This window comes from Manihot esculenta, chromosome 3 (assembly GCF_001659605.2).
Source record: "Manihot esculenta cultivar AM560-2 chromosome 3, M.esculenta_v8, whole genome shotgun sequence".
Classification (NCBI taxonomy): domain Eukaryota; kingdom Viridiplantae; phylum Streptophyta; class Magnoliopsida; order Malpighiales; family Euphorbiaceae; genus Manihot; species Manihot esculenta.
Genome location: NC_035163.2, coordinates 4,497,369 through 4,519,754, shown reverse-complemented (window position 1 = coordinate 4,519,754; position 22,386 = coordinate 4,497,369). Strand labels below are relative to the sequence as shown.

The following is a 22,386-nucleotide window of genomic DNA, read 5'->3' as shown; positions in this document are numbered from 1 at the left end:
TTAACAACCTGAATAATGAATAGATACTCCAATATATTAAAAAGCTGCAGGCAACTCTCAAGCAATATAAATCTCGAGAGGATGCCTCATTTATGGCTCCCAGAATAAGAGAGGAGGCTTCCATTGAGACCTCAAGGACTCGGACAGAAGTGATCCAAACTCAGTCCAAAAGGAAGGCCAAGCTGGAGGATGAGGAGTCATTGGATGAGGCTCCAAAAGACGTTGACAGGAAGCCGGTCCATGTTGTGCAAAGGTACCAAAAGGAGCAGGAGGAGGACTATGGCCTGGATGATCCTTGTCGGAGGAAATCTTTACAGAAAACTTCCCTACCAAATTCAAGCTGTCAAGTTTGGATAATATGACGGAAGAGCAATCCCTAAGAGTTGCTGGCAATCTTCAGAACAATGATGCAGCTTCAAGATGTTAATGATTTCGTGCTATACTGAGTGTTCTCATCCACACACACAGGTTTGGCTTAACAATGGTACCAACATCTGAGCCAAAGTTTTGTTCAAAACTTTACTCAGTTTGCTATGATGTTTAAATCTAGATTTATCATCTACATACCTCCTAAAAAGCTCTCATCGGACTTGTAGAAAATTCACCAAGGAGAGGGTGAGTCTTTAAGGAGCTTCATCTAACAATTCAATGTTAAAGCAATACAGGTGGAAGAACAAAATCATGAGATAGCATGCAAGGCGTTGAAAAAGGTAACTCGCAACATCAAGTTCATGGACGCCTTGATCAAGAACCCTGCCGCTACCTATCAGCAGCTGATAAATAAGGCTCAGAAATACATAAGGTTGGATAACAAAATTCAGGCGCTAAGAGAAGATAAGAGGACAAGTAAAAAAAAGACCTAGAAGGCAAAAAGGCAAGGATATGAAGGAGACCACAGGACTTATTCAATGTTTCAAGGAAGGGACAACCGAGGTAAGTACAAGAGTTATACACCATTAAATGACTTACGGAGACATATTTTAATATGGATCAGGAAAAATGATAAGGAGGTCATATGGCCCCCCAAGCTCAATCTTGAGAAAGATGGTAGACGAGACCGGACCAAGTGCTGTCATTTCCACAAAGATCATGGGCATGCAATGGAGGAATATCGATAGGTAAAAGATGAAATCAATAGATTGATAAGGGATGACACGCTTTGAAAGTTCACCAGAAAGGATAGAGAAGAAAGGAGACCCAAGCCTAAGGTAAGAACTCCTTATAACACCACCGACAATGAACTTGTGGAGGTTATACATGTGATCGCAGGAGGCCCTAATGATGGCAAGGGAAAGAACAAGCGTGTTGTTAAGGACATCTTATCCGTAGAACAAGAGCCATGAGCAAAGCAGGAGATAAAGTTCGAACTTGCAGATAAGGTGACAGGCTTTTTCCATAATAACCCATTGGTCATCAGTGTTTGCCTAAACAGGAATGACGTAAGGCAGGTCTTGGTCGACATAGCTCTAGAAGGATTAGCTGTTGTCCGAGGTTGCCAGAAATTAGTACAGGAATGCTACAAGAACTCAATAAAAAGCCTCATAAAGGCAACAATGCCCATTGACCTTCTAGAAAAATTAGATTCCCATACGAAGCCAAAGCCACAAGACTCGATGGAAGAAGTCTAGCTAGAAACTGATAAAAAGGTACGTTTTGGAACTGCATTAAGTGATAAAGTAAAAATAGCTTAATAAAATTGCTAAAATGCAGAATAACCACTTTTGTTTGGTCTCTAGAAGATGTAATAAGTATTTATCCATCCCTAACCACCCACAAGTTGTCTATTGATGAGACAATAAAATTGATACAGTAAAAGAAAAGAAAGTTTGCACTGGAGAGTCAGTAGGTGATTAAGGAGGATATTAATAAACTCTTAAGTGCAGGGTCGATAAACGAAGTCCAGTATCCTATATGACTCGGCAATATTGTACTGGTTAAAAAGGCAAATGGGAAGTGGAGGATGTGCGTAGACTTCACTAACTTAAACAAAGTGTGTCCAAAAGATCACTATCCACTCCTATCCATTGACAGGTTATTAGACTCTACCTTGGGAAATGCAGTGGTCTCTTTCCTTAATGCCATTTCAGATTACCACCAGATCTTGATGGACCTCGAAGACGCAAAAAAATTGCTTTCATCACCAATAAAGGAGTTTTTTATTACAAGGTAATGCCGTTTGGATTAAAAAATGCGAGGGCGACCTACCAAAGGCTAATGTCAAGTATTTTTAAAGACTTGGTGGGAACAACGGTTGAAGTATACGGGGATGGTATGGTAGTAAAAAGTCGATCTTTAGAAGATCACCCAGGCAATATCTAGATAGTTTTTGACGTACTAGATAAGGTAGGTATGAAACTTAATCCTGAAAGATATACTTTTTGGAAAGGGTTGGGAAATTTCTAAGGTATATAGTCTCTAAAAGAGGAATAGAAGTAAACTCGAACCCGAAAAAAATTAAAGCAATCCAAGACATGGAGGCACCCAGATGCATAAATGACATACAAAAACTAAACGAACGGGTCATAGCTCTTGGTCGATTTACATCATGCTCACCTAAGAGGTACCTCCCATTCTTTAAAGCCTTAAAAGGCAAAAATAAATTTGTGTGGAGGGAAGAGTGCGTGAAAGCATTTGAAAACCCGAAAGCTTTTTATCATCTCCTCCTTTGCTAAGCTCGCCCGTCGAAGGTGAAGTGTTATTTTTATATCTGTCTGTCACGTAGGAAACAGTATGCTCTGTGCTCATACGAGAAGACAAGGGGGAGCAAAGTCCCATCTATTACACCAGCCAAGTCTTGAAGGGCGCATAGTTGAATTATCTCTCTCTCTAGAAGTTAGCATTTGCAGTGTTGATGTCTGCCACAAAATTGCATCCGTACTTCGAGTCGCATACCATAGAGATAAGGACAAACTATCCTCTATGCAAGGTACTTCACAGGCCAGAGTTTTCAGGGCGGTTGTCCACCTGGGCAATGATACTATCAGCCTATGACATCAGGTATATCCCAAAAAATGCAATGAAAGCCTAGGTTGTAGCTGATTTCATTGCAGAAATGACTCCACCTCTAGAGACTTCAAAATCACTGGTTGAGGAATGAAAGGTCCGGGCGAATGGTGCCTGTGGAGTCGAGAGTTCTTGTAACGACCCGAAAATCGGACCGCTACCGGCGCTAGGATCCAGATCGGCTTAAGGCCGCCGGGACCCGTAGCAAGCCTGACATAAAACCTGTAAACCTGTATAATCCCATACATGATCAACAACATACATAAAAATTAAAAATTTTCTTTCCATGAACATCAACCAAACTCAACCTGTGCATAAACATTAACATAACATTGATCCCTCTGTGGAATCTCATCAGTGCCCCCAAAAGGGGTGACATAACATACGTTGAGTTGGTTTACATAAACATCATAAAAATCTCTAAGATCATGTAATTAACAAGGGATAACAACAATCTACGGTCAAGCACACCTCTAACATCCATATACATCATCTCATTACATAACTGTACTGATTAAGACATTACATTACAATTCGATCATGTCCATTGCTAGCTATTACATAAACATGACTTCTTTACTCTATCCGGACTCCCGCACTATACTGTACCTGCAAGCCTGGGGGTAAAGGGAGAGGGGTGAGCTAAAAGCCCAGTGAGAAGAACCATAAAACATATTATCAAACATGCTCTTATGAAATGCATCATAACGCAGACAATTCACATAAGGGTTGGGTGAACTTGTCACCAATTAGTCCAAGCTAACATCGTGCCAGGCCGTAGCATGGGGTCCTGGTCTTCCTGTCATACATACATTACTTACCATTATCCCAGGGCCTCCTCTGGGCTCCTGGTCTTCGAGTCCCACATTCGTGCCAGGCCGTAGAATGGGGTCCTGGTCTTTCATTTCCGTGCCAGGCCGTAGAATAGGGTCCTGGTCTTCCTGTCATGGACTAATTGGGTCATCCAACATTCACCCACATCAATAACAATCGATGCAATGCGGCATATTCGTGAATACTAATGCAATCATCCTATTGCATATTCATGATGCATGAAACATGATAAAACATTTAATTTAAAAGATTAAGTTTAGTTCCACTCACCTCTGGCTGACTCTGACAACACCGAAGCAGCTGAACTCACTGCTGGGGTCCTCGGTTCCTCGGGTCCGAACCTACACAGGTGGACTCAAATGAGGGACCAAACATGCTAGATCATAACTCTAAACTACTCCCCAAAAACCCCTTCGAACATCATGAAATAATCATAGAAACACATGCATGAAATGGCTGAACAGGGCACTTTCGGCGGCAGGTTCGGCGGCCGAAAGTCCCTCCAGAGCCGAAAGTCAGGCAGGTTCGGCGGCACCTTCGGCGGCCGAATCTCCCAGACAGATCCGAAAGTCTTCTTTCGGGGGCAAGCTTCGGCAGCCGAATGCTGCCTCCACAAGGGGGTTCGGTGGCCGAAAGTTCCTTCGGCTGCCGAATCTGGTTTCTCCCAAAAGGGCAGAAACTTGGCTCACATGAGCCTCTTGCCTCCCAAAACCTCAAATCATGCATAAAGCTCAACTAGGACATGCATACAAGTTCCTAGGGGTCTCAAACAATCATATACCCCAACTACAACACTTCAAACACACGCAAACAACACACATTGTTCAAAACATCAATATTAACCCATAACTCAACATATATCCTAACATGCATTTCTACTCAAAGAACTCATAAAATCTTACTCAAAACACATAAGGAGCTTAAGATCGGCTCTTACCTCTTGAAGATCGAGAGGGAGACGACCTAAACTTGGAGATCCACGAAAATGAGCTCCTGCGTTCCCAAAGCTCCAAAACTTGTTTCAAAAGTTCAAAACCTTCAATGCAAGCTTAAAACTCAAGAAAAATGGTGGGGATTTGAAGGAAGAACACTAGATTTGGAAGAGGGAGGTCGGAAGCTAGCTGTGGCCGAAAATGGGAGAAAGCTCGCCCATTTCGGTCAAGTGACCCTTTTATAGGTGGCTGGCCAGGCCACGTTCGGGGGCCGAAAGTGCTTCCGCATGCATGCCATGTTCGGCGGCCGAACTTGAGTTTCGGCGGCCGAACCTGGACTTCCCTCACTCATGCTTTCGGGGGCCTAACATGCCTCCAAAACGCATGCATGTTCGGCGGCCGAACTTGACTTTCGGCGGCCGAACCTGGGTTTTCCTCCAAGGACTTTTCATGCAAACACTCATTTAATTTCATACTTAAAACCATTAAAAACATGAAAACATTTTACAAAAACATGATTTTACCCTTCTAGAGGTCTCCGACATCAGAGATCCCACCGGACGGTAGGAATTCCGGTATCGGAGTCTAGCCGGGTATTACAGTTCTGAAATTGGAATCCTCCTACAAAGTCAGATTGGGATAAAGCTTTGTTATGCAGCAAAACTTGCCTTTAGTGCCACTAACAACATAGCCAAGTACGAGGCTGTGATTATGATGCTGAAAATTATCATAGAAATAGGTATACAAAAGTCTGTTATTTTTAATGACTCATAATTAGTTGTTAATCAATGTCAAAGACAGTTAAAATTCTAAGATCCTAACCTCGTCAAATATGAAGAAAAAGTCCAATCATTAATAGTGAGGATCAAAGACAGGCATGGCGATTGTAAACTTCGCCAAATGGCCAGAAGTGACAACGAGAAAGCTGATCATTTAGAAAAAAATGGCGGCGACAGGTGAACAACACTTGACCTAGTCGTTCCAGTTTGAAGAACTAGATACTTCTACAAGCGATGAAGAGGAGTCTTTTCCCATCGAGGAAGGAGAATCGTGGATGATGCCATTGTACAAATTCCTGATGGAGGATGAGTTGCCAACCGATGAACTTTCGGCTAAACAGGTAATAAAATCCTCTAAATATGTACTAATTAATAGCTGGTTGTACAGGAAGTCATCAACTCAACGGTAGTTATAGTGCATAATGGAGAATGACGGCCGATGTATCCTAAAAGATATCTATGAAAGAGACTATGAAAACCATGAAGGAGCTCGATAATCACCCGAAAGGCATTCAGGCAAGGATATTACAGGCCAACAGTAGTGCAGGATGCAAAGGAACTCTTCCAAAAGTGTCATTGATGTTAAGTTCATACAAGCATTCCATGAACCCCTCGGTGAAATGCAAGCAGCAATTAGAAGCCCTTGGCCTTTTTTTCAATGGAGGCTAGACATCATTGGCCCTTTTCCAAAGGCAACTGGGTCAAAGAAGTTTGTAATTGTGGCAGTAGACCATTTCAGCAAATGGGTCGAGGTAGAGAAAATTTAGTCCATCACCATCCAACAGTCAATCTCTTTTATCAGCAAGAACATATTCACCCGATTTGGAATCCCAAAGGTAGTAATTATTGATAACAGTATTCAATTTGCAAGTTTCAAGTTTAAAGATTTTGCAACAAATGAGAGATTGACTTAAGGTTCAGCTCGCATACCATCCTTAAACCAATGGCATGACTAAGGTGACAAACAGGACAATCCTATAAGGATTAAAGAAAAGGCTTGATAAACCCAAGGGCAGTTGGCCCAAGGAATTACCCCACCTCCTCTAGGCAAACAAAACAACCTTGAGAACAACCACAGGAGAAACTCTATTTTCCCTTGTGTATGGGACCAAGGCAGTAATCCCCGTGGAGGTCCAAGTAAGCAGTTTTAGGACTTTGCACCCCGAGTCTTCAAGGGTCCCCAAAGAGATGCAATTCAATCTAGATCAAGCCATGTTTTTACGAGAGCATGCTAAAATCAGAATGGCAGTCTAGAGGAATAAGATGTCGCGGATGTTCAACAGTAGAGTTAAACCCCGAGTCTTCAATGTAGAAGTCCTTAAAACAACTGATGTAATAAGTGGTAGTGTCGGTTTTGATAAGTTGGGCGAAAACTAGAAAGGGCTGTTTAGGGTCTTGAAGGTTATTCGCCTTGAGTCTTATAAGTTGGCCAAGTTAGATGGTCGAGTTATTCTCATTCTTGTAATATTTATAATTTACGCAAATTCTATCAATAATATTTAATGAGATATTTTTCATGTCTTGTGTTATACAGTTATGAGGAAAGGTGATTTGCCAAAATTAAGAATCAATGACCAAGGCATTTTTTCAATACGAAAAGCCACAAGGTGGGTATTCGCTAGGCTCATGACCAGTGTTAGTCCCACTTATTAAAATCTTTTAAGGCATTTTATGCCAAGGCCACAAGGCGGGTGTCCACCAGGCCCATGATCGGGCATTAGTCCCACTTATTAAAATCTTTTAAGGTATTTTATGCCAAGACCACAAGGCGGATATCCACTAAGATCATGACCGGTGTTAGTCTCACTTATTAAAAATTTTTAAAATATTTTATACCAAGGCCACAAGGTGGGTATCCACCAGGCTTATGACCGAGTATTACTTCCATATATTAAAATTTTTTAAGGTATTTTATGCCAATGCCATAAAACGGGCATTTTCCAGGCTGATGACCGGATGTTAAATCCTGTTAACAATTTTATTTAATTCATTTTATATCAAAAGGTGAGTACTGCCAAGCATTCGATTGGGTGTTAACCCCACTTAAAGTCTTATTCAGCGATACTTGGATGAGAGTTATGGTCGAGTACCAATCTTACAATACTTGGTGAAAATAAAAGATGAAAAGAAAAGTTTTTTTTATTAAAGAAAATAATTACAGGGCAAAAGAGACGTCATCAGTCGCCTCCTCCCAGACTTCTATTACATTTTCATCTACAATTATTACATTGAAGCTAGGTCGGCGGGATTATCTTTGGTTGGCCTCTCCTCATCCTGCCTCTCCTCATCTTTATCCTTCTCCTCTAGGAAGATGTCATCAATCCAGGATAAGTCCTCCATAGAAAAATGCTTGATAAGCTTCCTCTTCACAGAGTCTTTTCCTTTGACGACATCTCCCTGCCTCGGGCCATTGTCACTTGAAGCTCAGCTTCCATTTTAGCCACCCTGTATCTGGCGGCCCGAGCCTCCTATACCTGAGGTTGCAACTCCTAGACTTAGCGTTGAAGGATAGTCATTTGGTCCTTAGCAGTTTTAGCCTAATTCTCAGAGGCAAGCTTTGAAGTATAAGCCTCGTCTAGGTCTGCTTGGAGTTTTTTCACAGATTCCAACATCTCCTTCATGGTGTTTTTCAACTCTTCAATCCGAGCCTTTAGCCTCGCACACTTCTCTTGCAGGAGATTTTTATCTGTCTCCTATGTCCCGAACTCTCGCCTTAGAGCCTTGTCTCGCTTTTTAGCCATTATGTGCATAGGACACTCTCCACTGCATATTGAATGATATTATCATAGAGATCATCTGTCTCGACAACATTCAGACGATGATAATCTCCAGGCCTCAAGGCATTCTTAGCTATGAGGACAGACAATTGGGGCTCCTCGAGAAGAGAGATTGTCCAGGTCAATACCAATGCTAGGTGTCGGATGCTCCGAGGCCACATGACTTTAGCTCCAGCCTTTCCCTGTGAAGGTTCAGCTTGGATAGGAACTGCTGCAGGAGTGCCCCTTGACAAAGACTCGAGTTAGGCTAGGGTTGTTTCTTTGATTTCAAGTGAAGGAGGGGAAGGAGGCAATATAATGATCTCCTCCGCTCGGCGAGCCCGCTTAAGAGGTGGGCAGGGTGTACTAGCAGTAGCTTTGCCCTTACGAGTAGGTCGTGTCACCTTGGCGAGCTTGTTCTTCCCTTTACCAGCCATACCTGCACAGAGCAAAAAGTGAGTAAGGCAAATTTAAAACAAAAAAGAAAATTGGAAAGAAAAATACCCCACTTTGTAGAATGGGAAGCGCTTTCTCGATGGTTTTGAAGATTGGGCGAGTGAGGAGACCGAGCCTTTTCTGCCTGAAAATGACTTCGCTAGGACAGAACGACATTCCTCATTGCCACATTGATGACCACCCTCTAGGTCGAGGCCATCCTCTAGAGGAAGTCTAAAGCCTCTTCCTCGTCCCGCCGTGGCTGGACCCCATCCTTCTTAAGCTCCACATGTATATTCCAATCAGTCTGGAGCCGCCCAAAATCCCTGGATACCCTGTGACGCAAGATAAAAAAAAGCTTATTCTTCCAGCACTTAAGAAAGGAGGGTGTCCAGTCAAAGAGAGTCTAGCGCTTTTTCTCACTGAAAAACCAGAACTCTTCGTTCTTCCAGGTACCCAGCTGGTACAGTTGGAAAAAGAGTGCAACACTCAGCTCGATATTATTGTTGAAACATAGGACTCTTCGTTCTTCCAGGTACCCAGCTGGTACAGTTGGAAAAAGAGCGCAACACTCAGCTCGATATTATTGTTGAAACATAGGAAGTGAAAAGTCACCAGAGTCTGCCAACTGTTGAGATGCAATTGGGCAACTGTAAGCTTGTAGAAATGGAGGACTTCAATAGAGAATGGGTCCGTAGAAAATCAAAGACCCGCCTTCAATTGCTCTTCATAAATGATAATTGTGTCCTTCGCAGGGATTTAGTCATCCACACGAACACGCGGGTTTGGAGCATGAACCCGAAAAAATTCTCGAGATATCTGGTAGTGGTTGTACAGACAATCTACGTCCTTTTCTGTTAGCATAGACGAGATGTCATTCACCAAAAGGTTATCGTTGTCGTGAACCACCGGGATGATAGGAGCTGGAGCACAGATGGGGCCACTGGAAGAAGAGCCTAAGGTGGAGCTTTCACCAGAATAAGACGACGAAAAGGAGATATTCATCTCCAGAAACATAAAAAAGAAACGAGGAAGTAAAGGTGGAGCTTTCACCAGAAGAAGACGACGAAAAGGAGATATTCATCTCAAGAAACATCAAAAAGAAATGAGGAAGTACCTTAAGCAAATATGGTAATAGAAGGCTGGGAGGTCGAGTTCTTTTTCAAAAGGCAGAGATCAATTATGAGCAAAAATGATAATTAAAGGAGAAGAAGAAATTTTATACTGAGATTTTGATGGCAGTTTTAAATGTGGCTCGAGAAGTAAGGCAATCATCATTTATGTCTAGAAACAGGCGAAGAGATATGAGTATAAAGAATCAATTCGGACATGCCACATGCCCAAGATCATGAAAACAACTATAAACTTCGAATATGAAGAGTCAAAAACCAGTGGGAGACCTCTAATACGACATAATAATCGCCCAAAGTAAGCCATGGTTGTCACTATAGGACATGACCACATAGCAAGAGTCTAATAAGTTAAAACGCGGGTCGCAGAAGTCTCACTTGTAGGAAGAAAGATTAGGATACTATAACAATTGGTGCTTCACCAAAACTTGCTCCCTCTTGAACAGGTTGAGCGTTCATGGAAAGTTATCGTTAGCGGATATAATCTAGAAGATACCCGTTATACCTATAATCGCGGAATCCCTTATCTATTAGCCAGTACCAGTTAGATTTCTATTAGATTCGATAAAAATTAATAAATAAATAAATAAATATATATATATATATATATATATATTAATTTTGACATAATTTAGTGATAAAAAATTATTTTTTTTAAACTTTTTTTTATTATCTTACTTCTAAAATATATAAAACAAAAACTTGTTAACAATTAAATTATTATTTTGAAAAGAAAAGTAATTTATAATTTGAGATGCAAACAAATTTAGGAGATGAATAAAGTATTGATAAATGAAATTAGTAATTAAATTTTATTAAGATATATATATATTTTTTAAATGAGGGGAAAAGTGGGGAGAATCAGGCAAATCCAAAGGCAACCCACAATGGTATAGTATTAAGGTTAGTACTTTGTCCAAAACTCCACTTAAAGCCTAAAAGCTTCACTTCTTTATATTCTTCTCCTTGAATGGTGAGTCACATTGCTTTTGCCTTTTCTTTCTTTATTTCTTTCTTTATTGAGGGAGAGGCCTTCCCACTTAATTTGAACTTTCTTTAAAAAAAAAAAATATTATCTCAAGAGTAACGCTCATCTCTCATTTTTTATTGATTAGTTTTTTTAAATATTTTTATTGATTATTATTAATAATTAATTTTAGTTTTATACCACTAATTTGATAGTTAGTACTTTGATTTTTAATATATTTTTCGAATTTCATAAGGATTAAATATAATAATTTGATATTCACATTTATCATAGAGATTTTCTTATAATTTTTTTAATCATTTAAAATTTTTTTATAGTTTAATATTTTGTATATTTTTATTTAATACATATTTTCTACTCTCTCTATATATAGGCGCATGTACACTTGTTATTCATGTATTATAATTGGCTCTTCCAAAGAACAGATTCTGGGAGCCCCCTGCTGTCACCCTAGAATCTATAACCAATTGTCTGACGGACGCCTAAACTGGTCTTCTCCTCCAAATGAGGCAGTCAAGATTGATTTTGATGGAGCTGTAAACAAGAACAGAAACTTTGGTGCTGATACTGCGATCGCCAGTCTCAAGAAGCCAACCTCTTGCCTGGCAATGTCTTCGTTTCCAGCAACCAGAGCCCCTAGCCCGCAGAGAAGCCATCATTTTGGCCGAGCTCAAGGGTTCTGAAGAAGTCATTCTTTGTTTGATAACGAAGAGTATTGTTTTGTAATAATCTCTTTGCATATTCAATGGCATGTTCAATGTAACATATCTTCGATTAAAAGTAAAAACTTATGATCAATACACTTTATGAAAATCTCGTATCAACCACATTCTATTCATTATTTGTTAGCAAAAAAAAAAAAAGAAAAATCAAAGGGTAAATTTCCAGAGCATCAAAAGTTGACATGGTGAGCAAATGTCATCTAATACTTGTGACATACGTTAGTTTTGTAGAACTCATTTCCCCTTTACAAGATTTTCCTTCTGTAATCATCATTGTACTCTATTCTTCTTGTTTTCAGATGAACAACTAACAAAAATACCTCTCCTACAGCCCACCCCATTTCATGAACTTCTTCACCTCATCATACAAAACCAATATTGCGGCAGCACCAGTACTCCTAAACATATTTGACAGTGCCCCACGATAAAACGAGGCCACCCCCTCTGTCCTGTAAATTTTCCTCCAGCAGTCAAGTGTGCCGCGATACATCGGTTGTTCCAGACCAGATTGCATCATCATCCGCCTTCTAACTGTGTCCAATGGATATGAAAACAGCCCAGCAGATGTTGTGACCGCTTGCGCCACCACCCAACGCTTCCATAATGCCAACTCAGGTTTAGGATCTTCAGACAAAATCTCCTTCATTGTATCAAAGCCCCCAAAATATAGTCCCCGGTGAACTACCATCCCTTGCAAAGAGGCAGGAAGCCCTCTATAAATTCCTGTAATGCCATCTTTCTTACATATGGTAGTTAGGAAATGGTAGATTCCTCGGAATTGTCGAACATCAGTTCTTCCAATGTCAGCAGCAAGGCGGGTGTGTGCAATATCAAGAGGGTAGATTAAGATTAATGTTGTGCAACCAGCGGCAGCCCCCGCAATGAAATTGGCAGACGCACCAGACAGAAAGTGACCATCTTGATGATTGCCATTCCTTAGTATGTTTCTATAGAGATCCTGCAGCAAAAGTAGTACATAAGACCACCGCATAACATAAACCAGAAAAATAGAGATGTTACTGGTTTAGTTCGAATTTTTTAATCAACAGAGCTTTAAGTAGTTTACAGGCCGTACTTGTAGTATCACATTTTTGCCATTATCTTTAATCAGATTTCTTAGATTTGCTAATGCCATCTACTAACCCACTCCTGCAAGACACCAACAATGGGTTGGTTTAGTAATAAGCTTTAGGAGCACTTTCAAGAGCTATTAATTCCCACGCTACTTTATTGTGACCTAGGATTGGTGAGTGCATCACTTTCATATAACACTGTTTGTGGAAGATCATAAGCTTCAGCTCCAATAATGGTGTCAGCTTCCCTTAAGGCATATGTGGGTGCAAAAAACATTATATTCTTTAGTGAGAATATCATCATCATCATCATCATAGTGTTACAAGACAAATTCCATCTCCTCAAAATTTAAGCTTAAAGCAATCAGACCAAACTGGTCCCTAGTCAAATATAGCGACCAACTGAAATAGCCTACGATAGTTTTTGCACAATCTCGTGTCCCTGACTTGACAAAAACATCACTGAGCATTTAAAGTTTAACTTGTTGAAATACAAAGTAAACAACCAACTTGAAATAGGCGGAAGGTTTTATAGATTCTTTAGGACATTCAATATCAGAGAATAAAATCCATTAGTTTAATTATATATCATTGGATCTCCTTTCGTCCCCTTCCTTCATAAAAAGTGATGCATATTCCTAGGTAATTATTTTATCTTTATTTAATAAATAATACTGATGTAGAAGCAATACAACGAAGGGAAAGAGAAATAAATTCTTAAATAAATAATCAAAAAATAAATCACAGAAAAGATCTACCAAAATACCAAGAGAACATAGATCTAATTGTTAATCCTACTAGTGATAGGATTCGGAATCCTGAATAAGAAATAGTAATCAGTAGTAGTTAGGAATATCAAACCAACTTCCTAAATAAAATAAATTATTAGTTAGTAAATAATATTCCCTCCGCCCCATAATTTTTGTCTATTTTCATTTTCTGGTTGTCCCAAAATTAATTATTGTTTACTTACCTTTTTTACATTATAGTAATATATAAATTGATTATTGTAACCCTATTTAATTTTATTTTATCCGAAGAAACCTCCCAAAACATCTCTTATATTTAATAAAATTTAATATCTTTAGGATGGTATAATTGAAAAATTAATAAAAAAAAACTGTCTTTCTTACTATATGTAGAAAAATAAAGTGGATAAAAATTACGAGACAGAGAGAGTAACAGAATTCTTAAAACTTTCTAAAAAATAGAAACCTAAACTTCATAAGTTTACAATGAAAAATTAAATAAAAAATAAAAAAAAAATCTTCTTTTTCCTTGACTGGACCGATTGCACAATAAGTAATTAAGTTCACTATCTCTACCTCACTGGATTGTTCTCAGACTTCATTCCTAGCTAAAACACAAATGGTGATATGCTCAGAAAGCCATCACGCTGGATCAGAATTTACCATAGCTTTCGCTACAACTAAAAATTTGATAAGGACTAACAACTCACAAATTGAAAGACTTTTTATAAAATGTTTATTTATTAATTTGTATCAGAATCAGAAAGTAAGCATTTTATTCTATTTAGCTTTTCATTGTCTGTAGACTCTTCCTCAATCAAAGCTTTTCATTGTCTGTAGACTCTTCCTCAATCAAATCTCTGAGAACTTTCTCCAACCTCAACTGCTCATATAGTTACCAAGTTTTGTAACCATATTTTTGTGTGATCATTCACAGAACCCTTAATTCTACTACCATTTAAGCAGCAGAGCTCCTCTTGAAACAATTTTACCCTCTCTCAGACCATATTTTGCATTAAATTGTTAAAATTTCTCCAAATTGTTATAGGATACTCCGAAATAGTCCTTTTACTCCATATGAACAGATTGATGCACTTTTCTTCAAACAATTATCCAGGAAATATATTTTTCAATGAAATTTCAAAAGTAACTTTTTTTCTTTCAATTTGGTATATTATATGATTAAATATTTGAACATCTCCATGAAAACTTCCTTGCTCTCTTCATAGCTTTCACAAACAAACCTGCTTCCTAATGAATAATAAATATCTACCAAAAATAAAGAACTAAGACTTGCAATTTGTTGCATAAAAAATATATACCAAAAATGAAGAACTAAGATTTGCAAATTATTATGCAATATTCCTATATCTATATCCAAATTGGAGACCGAAGAATTTGACAATCACATATTCCTTTCGCATTGACATTTTATCAATCAACTTACATGCATAAAAAACAAAACTAAACTAAGAGATTTACCTTGAGCGAGAAATTGAGAGCGACAGAAGGATAGTAACGGAGGACACTACTGCCATTGCCTCTCCATAGAGAAAGAACCCCTTCTTCCCTAACGGTACGGACGAGGCAATCAATCATGCCCTTAAATTTCCTGCCCCCACGGCCCACAAATGCGAGGTTACTCTCCTGGGTTTGCAGCAAGAGCTTGGTTCTCTCGATTGGGGCGACGATCGTGTGAACCACTCCTCCCATGACCGCACCCGCCATCAGATCTCTTTGGAAGTTGGTCAGCCATATGTAAGGCCGAGATCGTGCTGTAGCTGTAGGTGGCTTTGACTGGCTCTGTTCTCCTGGGTCATCATCATCTCTGCTCATTTCCAGACTCCTAAAACAAGAAAAAACAAAAATCCACAAAGAGAAATCCTTTATATTTATATCCTAAAGCACTCTCATCATTTGCAGTGTGGCTGCTACGAAGAGAAGAAACCCATCAATATTTGGGAGCAACATTGATGTTCTATGACCTTGATGTAAGGATTGGATTGGATTAGATTGGATTAGAGGGTTTCTGATTGTGTCTGAGTAAATAAAAATCAAAACTTTCTCTGATTGATTTGTGTTGTGTGTCCAGTTGTGTCCAGTTTCCTTGTGAGCATTGAGAAAATTAACGAACTTTTACGCTACTCCGTTGGTTTCCCTTAGTTGTTAATCTATCTATCCAATCCAAACCTTCATAATAAAATCTACTATAATATATTACAATATCTTTTCTTTTAGATAATATTTAATAAAAAAATACGATGTTTCTATGATTGATACAAATCCAATGGCTGACTTTATTTCTAGTTTTCTATAATTTATTTTCTTGATAATTGAAAGAACGTAAAAAGAAAAAGAGAATTTTTAAGAAACTTTCTGTTTAGTTTGTTTATTTTAATGAAAGTTACTGTTTAGCTCTCTTGGTTTTGGGTCGTTGAGTCAAAGGTGGGGTTGAGTTCTAAGCCAGGTTTGTTAGTTTCAAAACCGTGGCCGGTAAGTAATCAAATGCTGAAGGTCATACTATTAAACAATGATTAAATGACCTATATAATAATAATTATAATTATTATTGAAAATGTTGATGAAGGTATCTTAGCTTTCTATTTTCCAGGCTGCTTCTGTTCCCTGTAAAAATTATTTTCTTTTTTAAAAAATTATTTTTTATTATTTAATTATAAAATTATTTTTTAAAAGAAAAAGATTTAATTATATTTTATCAAGAAAATCTTTTAGTTTAATAATTTTCTTGAGTTCATTTAACTTCAGAAAAATATGAAAAACATTTTGAATGGATAAGTGGATATATGTATTAAAAGAAAAATAAATATTATTTAAATCAAAGCATTCAACTACCTTCATTTTCAAAAACATTCTCCATCTAGGTATATATATATATATATATTACCATGCATTTATAGCATTTAAATCCTTTTTAGTAGAGTAACCAAAGGGGAACGAGTGTGTGGCTCGAACCCAGAACTCTTGCATCGAACACCGTCTCGTTAGTCAACCAAGCTAGACGGCGCAGAGCTCTATCAACGTAAATAAAAATATATAATCAATTAGTTTGATTTAAAATTTAATCAAATTAAGTAATTTAAAATTTAAAATTTTAATATTTATAAAAATTAAATCAAATCGATTTTAATTAAAAATTAAATTGAATCAAATTGATTTAATTTAATTCGATTCGATTTGATTTAATTAGTTTGAATTTATAATAATTTTTTTTACTTTTTACATTTTATTAATATTTTAAAATTTAATTAGAATATTTTTAATTTTAATATAATTTAATATTTCTATATTATTAAAAATAATATATTATTATCACTAATTAGTTCAATTTGACTTTTTCAATTTTTTCTGATTAAAATCGAACCAAACTAAAATAATTAAAATTTTTAAAATTAAAATCGAATCGAATTTTTGAATTAATTTAATTCGATTGATTTTTTCAGTTTAATCGAATACTGATCACCCTAAAATGTATGGAGTAGGGCTGCCAAAAAAACAATTTTTTTTTTTGTTTTATGAAAGAGTAGGGCTATAATCGAACCAAATCGATCCGAGCTTTAATAAGCTCAGACTCGATTAGAAAATAAATTTAAAAGTTCGAGTTCGAGTTCGAGATCGAGCTCGATTCGAATTTTATTTATAAGTTTGAACTCGATTCATAAAATAAATATTAAACTCGAGCTCGGTTCGAGCTCGATTCTTAATAAACTCGTTTATCACATTAACGAGTCAACTCAAACTCTATTCAAAAAACTCGAACTTGAACTCATTTAGATTTAAATTTGAGCTCGATTATATTATAAACAAGTTCAATATAATTCAAATTTATTTAAATTATAAACAAATTTAAATTATAAGATTATTAAGAGTCTTTTAAATTAAATTTTTTTTATCTAATTGAAATCTCTCGAACTCAAAACTAATGAAAAAAAATGTAGAAGGGTTGTCTTTTATAGAGAAATTACGATTCTCCGTATCTCTTCAACTTTCGATATTGGATTAGTGTTAGTTTATTTGCGAATCTACTCATGAGCTTGTTCACGAACTTGTTCACAAGTCAGCTCGCGAGGCTAAACAAATCAAATACTGCTAAGTTAAAATTCGGCTCGTTTATTAAACGAGGATAAAAAGTGGGCTCAAACTCAACTCATTTAGAAAATGAACCAAGCCCGATCGAGCTTTTATCGATCTGATCCTCGAATAGCTTACGAACAGTTTGGTTCGTTTACACCCCTACGAAAGATGGTGCATAAACGCTCAAGTGCACCCAATAATTCCTTATCCAATCAGGAATAAATTCAACCACAAAAGTACTCTTGGGATGCTCTTTCTCCATGATGGACTAAAGTGAATGTAGATAGCCCCTAAAATAAGAAATGGCATCAAAATCAGGATGGAGATAGACTCTTATACTTTTCTTCAACGGTTAAAAAAGTTTAATTTAATATTTTTAATCAATTAAATTTATATATTTTTAATAAGCATCAATTAAATTATAATTTACTATCTTTTCATGATTTAATTATATTATCTAAAATTTAAAATTTTAACATATAAAGTAATTTGAACACATTCAAATACTTAATCTAGTGGTAAGTACATGAAAGGTTTCATATTCTATTATTCAATAAATTATTAGCTAAGTATGTAAATAAACTGGATGGTGACAGTGGATCAGCACAAATGACCACATCATTTCTCAAACATACCCACAAAACAGCTCAATCCTTCTCCATTGTGAGCCTCATTATTTAAGCAACTTTCTTCGTAATTGAACTGGGCTTTGCTCATTCCCCAAGCTTTCAATCTTGAGATGGTTATGCTCTGAGTTCCATTGTTAAACACATAGAGGTGAGCTTCTTTATGAACAGCTAACTGAGGATAAACTCTACTGGTAATACAAGTTCTTCCTTCCCCACCAAAGCTCTCAATGATTGAGTGATCAATCTGCAATAGTTAAACAACCATATCAAATGAAAATGTAAATGAAAATTGGATTGAAAACACTTAACTCACCAAGCTTCTCAATGAAATCTTTTCATTTTGGGGATCTATATTCACAAAAGCTCCATATGTGGTTTTATCCACATTTTCTTTTATAGAAGACCTGTTTGAACAGTTCAAGTTCTCATTAGTTAAAGTTCAATTTACGCGACATTTGGGGTTAATAAAAGAGATTAATGCAAACCTGCTTTGATCACTGCACATGAGTACTATATATGTATTTTCGTGTCGAAAAATTCTAAAGAATATTGCAGTTTGCTCTGTCAAGTCCTCTGTTGCTAAAGCTAACAGACCAAATGGCCCCAGTCTACCTCTGACTGATGCATTTGCATCAGTACACATTTGTTGGGGATCGACCGGGGTAGATTTCAATAACTCAGCCTCTTCTAATTCTGGCAATTCAAACACAATCTCTGCATCTGCCTTTAAGGATATGTGCAAGGAAGTAAAAATGCAAGCAGTTAAAATCCCAATTCATAGCAGAAACCAAAGGCAATGAAGAATAAAGCACTGAGAATGAAGATTATGGAACTTCTATTTCTCAAACTGAATTCAATAATTCACCTGTGAAGCAGTTATGCCTGGAATTTCAAGCACTGATCCACCATCAAGTTTCTTATTCTGGATGCTAACTTGCTTGTCATGTAGTTTATTGATTTCTTCCACTGGCCACTGCACTAATTGGCTTCCACTTCTATCAAGCCATATTTGCCTAGGAAATGACTGCAATGCAGATTCCAGAGATCATTTGGGTTCATCAGTATAATTGGACAATGTTGAACTATAAAAACAAGAAATGATATTTAATATTTCCAATTAAATTACAATCACCTGAAGTCCAGACCATCCTTTTCTAACATCATCTTCACTGCTGTCCGATTCGTTTACCCAGCCCCATAATATCCTCCTGTTCTTGATACTATCAAAGAATGTCTTTGAAGCATAAAACTTTCCATAGTCATATCTCAAGTCTGTGTTAGTACTTGTAAAATCAGTGTCAGGAATATATTTTTGCACCCCAGGGACATAAGTGCCTATGATGTAGTAGTCATGTGAATTGAAGCTGGCCTTCATTACATGCTTAACACTTGGATTCATGACTGAAGTGTCCACACCATTTGTGCTGTTAATAGACACAGGAAAGAAATCTGGACACTCCCACATTCCAGTTTTTTCTTTTGAATGAAGAGGATCTTTATACATTCTCCAGTTAACAAAATCTTCACTTTGATAAAGGATTGCCATTCCTCGATCATTGATCAAGCTCCCAACAATCACATTCCATTTCCCTTCAGCATCCACCCAAGCAGTTGTTGGATCTCTAAAATCGTCCTTTGCAACACCAGTGGGTGGAGTGATGACAGGATTTTGTGAAAATTTTATCCATTCTTTAAGTAATGGGTCTGATAGATTCTTTGGCATTGCCAAATTCTGAACCTGTGTATCATTGGCATTGATACCAGTATACAAAATGGCAGGCTTATTCCCTGGAAGAATTGTGACAGAACCGGACCAGCAACTTTTGATATCAAACGGTTCGGTTGGGTAAAGGGCATGATTGAGATGAATCCAGTTGATGAGATCATGTGATACAGAATGTGCCCATACCATACCAGCATCAAACAAAGCACCATTTGGATTGTATTGATAGAATAAATGGTAAAATCCCTTATACAACATTGGCCCTGCAGCACAGGAATCAATATCTCAACATAATTGACAAAAGAGTCAAATTTGCCCCTTGAACTAGGCAACAGGATAAAAAATTGTCAAAATTCATGTTTTGCTGCACATTTGCCCATAAACTATCATTGAAGAGTCGAATAAGCCTAAATAAGCTCAAATTGATTAAGGAGAGTGCAACTCACTTTTATATCTTTACAAGTAATAATTTTTTTAATTATAATTCAGGAATAAATTTGAACCAAAAAATAAAATTTAGCATTTTTAGTCCCTGTTGTATAATTCAGGGGTAAATTTGCAATTTTAGCCCAACATAATTTGCAACTAGCTCTGAAACCCTAACATCCCAATTTAGTACTTGAATGGAGACCCATCTTGGGGGTTACCCAGATTGGATGGCTGCCATTATCATCCTAGAATCTACTAAATCTAAAAGATATGGATTACTTGAAGTGGGTATAGACTGGAATGTATTGTTAAGAGGACTGTACACCATATCCACGCGGTTGTGGATCCAACACCACATTGAGTTGATCGGCGTGTGGTGACGAGAGCTCAGGTAAAAAATTTTTGGAGTTATTTTATTTTTTTTATTTATTTTCTGTTTTTATATGTTATATTTTCAACTACAGTGGACGTAATTAAAATATATTGATTTTTTTTTGGTGTTTATTTATTTTTGAATTGTGTGATTGGTTGATTCTTAATATTTATGCAAAATAACTTGAGGAATAATGTGATTTTATCATCAATCAATTAAACCATAAAGCTTCCTGAACAACTTCACTGTTGGGTAAAATTCCAAGATCAGAAACATAGACTAACTGGGTTACTTACCATTAGGATCTGCATGATCGGAGACAACCCATATGTGCATCAACCAGCAAAGCATGTAAGAGATAAAAGCAAAGATTAAGAGCTGTTAAGAATTAAAAATAAATACAAAGAAAAGAAAAGAAAAGAAAAGAAAAGAAATAAAGGGTAAATTGGTAAAGAGAAATGGGAAAGATACATACCATTCAGCCAGTTCTTTGGAGGTTGGAAGTGATAAGATGTTCTGTAAGGTTGGGTTTCTGGCACTGTTAGATTATGAGATTGAAAATTCTGGAATTCTGAGTGTGAAGCATCAACTTCAATTCCATTATTGAACAAAACGCAAAGTAATCCAACAAGAAAAATTGCTTCCATCTCTATTTTCCCTCTGGAAAACAGACTATGAATATCAGCAACAAAGAAGTGTGTTTCCTCTGATTTTGGAACTAGTATTTCATATGAAGGAAAGGAATCATTACAAGAAAATACCCAGAAGAATCATTACAATTTGGATGAGTTTGATTGCTCAATCACAAAAAAAAATTGATAATAATAAGAATAAAGTTTGAATACCCAGCAACAAGCTAAAAAGATGATAAAAAAAAAAAAGGGGGAAAGAAGACTGCTGAAGCAAAACTTCTCAAATAATTGAAGACTAAAGTCGTTTTCAGTATTGAATTTTCTATTCTGTTGAGCCTAGTGGATAGAATAAAAGCAACCATCTGTGGAAATCCTAGATCTGGGCTGCTGAATGAAGACTAATCTGATAAAAGAGTACCCAGCTCAACTTTCAGACCTCCTGCAGCCACACTTTCATCTTTTCTGATTACTGTAGCATCCAACTTCTCAATTCTCATGCATGCAGAAGGGGATGGATGGAGCCCAACTTCTCAATTCTGAATTCTCATGCAAGCAGATGTAGATGGTGGAGCCCAACTTCTGGGAAGTGTAAAGGCCTATTGAGGGTTCAGTTTCAACTTTCAACTTCAACTCTTTCATTTAGCTTAACAGATAGAGCATGGATCTTTAAAATGGGAGCCCATTCAACAGTTGGATACAAAAATTCACATGGTTAATAATCACAAATAAATTAATAAAAAAAAATTAAGTGATTGAAAATAATGATTTTTTATGGGTTATGAAAATAATTATTAGAATGCAAAATCAGGTCTAGCAACTCTAATTTCATGGAAAGCTAGCTATAGGTTTTCCTGCTTTTTTGCTAAGTTTCAAGTCGCATGAAGCATATGGACAAAACTATAATTTAAGATATATAATAGTCTTTGTATTTATTAAAAATTAGTTATTTATTTTTCATAATTTGAAAATATTAATTAATTAAAAATTGTATATTTTTTAAAGGATTAATTTATTATATGTGTTTAAATTATATGTACTATTTTATTAAAATATATGATACTATAGGATCTAAATTGTGTATGAAATGAATAAATTCTATTGTACTGA

The 22,386-nt window shown here is 36.8% G+C and overlaps 2 protein-coding genes across 3 annotated transcripts; both read right to left on the bottom strand.

The window, feature by feature from the left end:
* Nucleotides 1-11,707: 11,707 nt before the first annotated feature.
* Nucleotides 11,708-15,605, bottom strand: LOC110610394 (probable ADP,ATP carrier protein At5g56450). The gene is made up of 2 exons (XM_021750302.2): nt 14,884-15,605; nt 11,708-12,537 (listed from the first exon to the last, which is right to left on the bottom strand). The coding sequence occupies exons 1-2, from the start codon at nt 15,235-15,237 to the stop codon at nt 11,905-11,907; spliced, it is 987 nt and encodes a 328-aa protein (XP_021605994.1). The 5' UTR covers nt 15,238-15,605; the 3' UTR covers nt 11,708-11,904.
* Nucleotides 15,606-18,012: 2,407 nt separating this feature from the next.
* LOC110612297 (beta-fructofuranosidase, insoluble isoenzyme CWINV6) lies at nt 18,013-21,845 on the bottom strand. Of its 2 annotated transcripts, none has more exons than XM_043954525.1 (8): nt 21,716-21,845; nt 21,123-21,307; nt 20,944-20,952; nt 19,255-20,108; nt 18,988-19,146; nt 18,608-18,846; nt 18,436-18,526; nt 18,013-18,366 (listed from the first exon to the last, which is right to left on the bottom strand). In XM_043954525.1, the coding sequence occupies exons 2-8, from the start codon at nt 21,292-21,294 to the stop codon at nt 18,112-18,114; spliced, it is 1,779 nt and encodes a 592-aa protein (XP_043810460.1). In that variant the 5' UTR covers nt 21,295-21,307; nt 21,716-21,845; the 3' UTR covers nt 18,013-18,111. The 2 variants fall into 2 exon arrangements, with proteins under 2 accessions (XP_043810460.1, XP_043810459.1); XM_043954524.1 differs by having other exon boundaries at nt 21,698-21,815.
* Nucleotides 21,846-22,386: the final 541 nt, after the last annotated feature.